The sequence below is a fragment of the Garra rufa genome, chromosome 9 (assembly GCF_049309525.1).
Source record: "Garra rufa chromosome 9, GarRuf1.0, whole genome shotgun sequence".
Classification (NCBI taxonomy): domain Eukaryota; kingdom Metazoa; phylum Chordata; class Actinopteri; order Cypriniformes; family Cyprinidae; genus Garra; species Garra rufa.
The window spans coordinates 8,940,673-8,944,328 of NC_133369.1; the positions used below are offsets into that span (position 1 = coordinate 8,940,673).

The 3,656-nt window shown below is 35.3% G+C and overlaps 1 protein-coding gene across 1 annotated transcript; it reads left to right on the forward strand.

Annotated features, from left to right (window-relative positions):
• Positions 1–2,264: 2,264 nt before the first annotated feature.
• LOC141343393 (apolipoprotein A-II-like) lies at positions 2,265–3,304 on the forward strand. Its single transcript, XM_073847995.1, has 4 exons — positions 2,265–2,349; positions 2,467–2,536; positions 2,740–2,866; positions 2,985–3,304. The coding sequence occupies exons 2-4, from the start codon at positions 2,491–2,493 to the stop codon at positions 3,202–3,204; spliced, it is 393 nt and encodes a 130-aa protein (XP_073704096.1). The 5' UTR covers positions 2,265–2,349; positions 2,467–2,490; the 3' UTR covers positions 3,205–3,304.
• Positions 3,305–3,656: the final 352 nt, after the last annotated feature.

Consider the following 3,656-nt stretch of genomic DNA (forward strand, 5'->3'; position numbering starts at 1 on the left):
CTGTTGCTACAAATATACCCATGCTACTTAAGACTGGTTTTGTGGTCCAGGGTCACTTATAGATAACAAACACGAACAAACAGGACAGGAATTAAACATTTTCTATTAAATAAACACAAATAAACAATACACAAAACATTTATTTATTACTTAGTACAGTTTAAAAAGCAGATGTCTTTGGCGTCTTCTTATTTAGACAAAATTATCCACCATTTGTAAATTTTATGGGTCTGACTTCCGGTCTCATCCACACCCTGTTATTTTTATCTATGTCTTACCATAATATTTTAATGTATTATCTTATTTATGAGCACACTGGCTTGTAGTGCAAATAGTTTTATCATTTACTGCGCGTTGTTCTTCTCGTTGTTTTTCTTATAGTGGAAAAAGAACTGGAAGTCTCTCCCACAGGCTTAAAATATAAAAAGACTGATTCATTGAAACCTCATTTATACATTTAACATATTTTAAACAACACTCATGATGATAACTAAATGGTAAAGTGTTAATAAATATATAAATCTACTTTAAACAAGGCCCAAAATGATGAGTGTAAAGTTCAGTGCTTTCATTTTTAACGCTGAACTCTAATAATCCCTTTATTGGGCAAAAGGAGACAAGATAACCAGGAATACCCTGACTGTAGATATTTTCCTTACTCCGCAGTCTTAGATAAACCCAATCAGTTTATGATAGAATAACGGCTGAGCTGGTCAGTGTGGACGTGGAAGTCAAGGCATATGATCCGATGTCTGCTTATTGTTTGCCGTTTTTTATTTCTTTATTTAAAGTAGGCCTACTATTGTCAATCTTTTAGATGCCAAAGAAAATATTATACATATATTTGGGTAAAAAAATAGTTTCTATTAAGTTACATTATTATTTTTTTATATTCAACATAGTAGATGTGTTATTTGTTAATTTTTTTAGTTATTTATTTAAATAAAATGTATTCATTCAAATGTATTTATTTAGCTTGATTTTATTTTTGTATCATTTTTTCCCCACATTTCTTTTCACATTTTTACACTTTTTTCACTAACATCCCTGCACTATTTATGGCCCCTGACATTCCCTGGACCCCAGTTTTAAAACTGTTGAAAACCTTACGTGAGGATACAGTTGAGGTCAAAAATTTACATACACATTGCAGAATCTGCAAAATGTTAATTATTTGACCAAAATAAGAGTTATTTATACAAAATGCATGTTATTTTTTATATTTAATACTGACCTGAATAAGATATTTCACATGTGATATAATGTGTTTCACATTGTTCATGAGTCTCTTGTTCCGAAAAATCCTTCAGATCCTTCGATTTTTCAGCATTTTTTGTGTATTTGAATGCAACAATGACTGTATGATTTTGAGATCCATCTTTTTTACACTGAGGACAACTGAGGGACTCATATGCAACTATTACAGAAGGTTCAAATGCTCACTGATGCTTCAGAAGGAAACACGATAAATTAAGAGCCGGGGGTGAAAACTTTTGAACAGAATGAAGATGTGTACATTTTTCTTATTTTGCCTAAATATCTTTTTTTTTTTCATTTAGTACTGCCCTTCAGAAGCTACAGAAGATACCTACATGTTCCTCAGAAGACAAAATAAGTTAAATTTACCCAAAAGTTTTCAGCCCCCAGTTCTTAATATATTGTGTTTCCTTCTGAAGCATCATATTGTTTGAACTTTTTGTAATAGTTGCATATGAGTACCTCAGTTGTTCTCAATGTGAAAAGATGGATCTCAAAATCATACAGTCATTGTTGGAAAGGGTTCAAATGCACAAACATGCTGAAAAACCAAAGAATTTATGGCACCTGAAGGACATTTCTGAAGAACAACAGGCAGTTTAATTGTTCAGGACAAACAAGGGACACATGGACAACTATCACTAAACAAAAACACAGCTGTGGATAATTCAGGTAACAACACAGTAGTAAGAATCAAGTGTATGTAAACTATTGAACGGGGTCAGTTTTTTAAATTCAACTATTATTTCCTCTGTGGACTATATGTAAACGTCTCTTACATGAAATGTCTTATTCTTATGTGCTAATAAAAATAAAAAACATGCATTTGATCCCTCTTATGTTGGTAAGCTCGTAATACTGATCTCATGAGGTACTTTGAAACATCACAAATTCATCATTTGAGCACAAAGAGTAAAAGAGATTACTGCTGAACTTTGATTCAATCACTTCAGCGTCAGTTAAAGCCTAAAGGTTCAGTGTGTGTGGATGATTTCATCAGCACAGGTCACCCTTTGAACTTGTCCTGGGACTATATAAACCCACAGCTCTTTGGAGAACACATCATTGGCTCTAAGAACCCTTAGAAGCAAGGTAAGATTACAGCTTCATTGCATATATAATCATGTCAAACTCTGCTGTTGATTCTTAATGGGAATTTATGAGGGTATGACTAGAAACTGAAATTAATTATTGTCTCTTTCTGTTCAGGCAACTCTCGCCCAATCTGCAACCATGAAATTCTCCCTCATCGCCGCCCTTGTTGTTGCTCTGGCCATTGGTGAGGCTTTAAACTGCATTAACTTGTGATTGTGTGTATGGTAACTCAGTTTAAGGGTTAAATTACATAAACTAGCACAATGCATGCAGTGGGTCTTTTATAAGTACTTAACATAGCAGAATCGTTCACCTGATTTAGCTTGAGTGGCTGAGTGTAAAGACGCAAGACTGTATATTGATCAAACATTTCTGTTTATGTTCCAGGCTCTGAGTCAGCATCTCTGGTCAAGAGAGACGCTCCTGCCGAACTGGAGAAGATCGCCAAGTACTTCCAGGATCTTGTAGACAACCTGAAGAACGTTGAAGGCCCTGAGCTGGCCAACAAGGCAAAGTAAGTCCATCATCATCGTCATACTTTGTGGTTAAATCTTCATCTCAGCTGTGAACTTGAATGATCAACACAATTATTATACATTTTATTAATGAATTCTCTTTGGTTTGTGTTGCAGCGCTTACTTTGAGCAGAGCAGAGCCCAGTTCCAGCCCATGGTTGAGAAGCTCCAGGAGCAGCTGAAGCCCCTCTCCGGCAACATTGAAGACCACATCAAGCCTCTGGCTGAATCCGTTCAGGCTCAGGTCGCTCCCCTGGCCGGCATGGTCCAGACCCACGTTGAAGATGTCCTCAAGTTCGTGGCTGACCAGACCAAAGCCATCCTGCCTCCTCAGTAAAACCATAGGAATCACTATTAGTTCTTTTCCATTGTGACGCAATCTCTTCATATGTATGCTGGTATGTTTGAAATAATAAAACGTTTTTTAAACTGAAAAATCACTTTCTACTGGATGGTTATTCAGTTGTCTTACATTGTCAGGAAACGAGAACTTTGAACACTTTTTACTAGATATTTAAACATATTTCCAACACTTTTTTTTGAAAGGCTGTACATTTTAAGTAAAATAGCTACAGTGGGTGATGATTTGAGGGTCTACGAATTTGTAACTCTTTTGTTAACAAATAAGACCTAACTGATCATCAGAGCTGGGTAGATTGATTAAAAATTGTATCCGTTACTGATTCCAAATTACATGACAATAACTGGAGTTAGTAACGTAATCCGTTACATTACACATTTTAGGTAATACTTTTAGATGACTTTTGACCTAATTCGTTTATCACATTG

Bases quoted from the DNA above. Each gene is read 5' to 3' on its own strand.
- LOC141343393 (XM_073847995.1), top strand. From the start codon at position 2,491: ATGAAATTCTCCCTCATCGCCGCCCTTGTTGTTGCTCTGGCCATTG. The intron at 2,537-2,739 runs GTGAGGCTTTAA...TTTATGTTCCAG, and splicing joins TGTTGTTGCTCTGGCCATTG to GCTCTGAGTCAGCATCTCTG. The intron at 2,867-2,984 runs GTAAGTCCATCA...TTTGTGTTGCAG, and splicing joins GAGCTGGCCAACAAGGCAAA to CGCTTACTTTGAGCAGAGCA.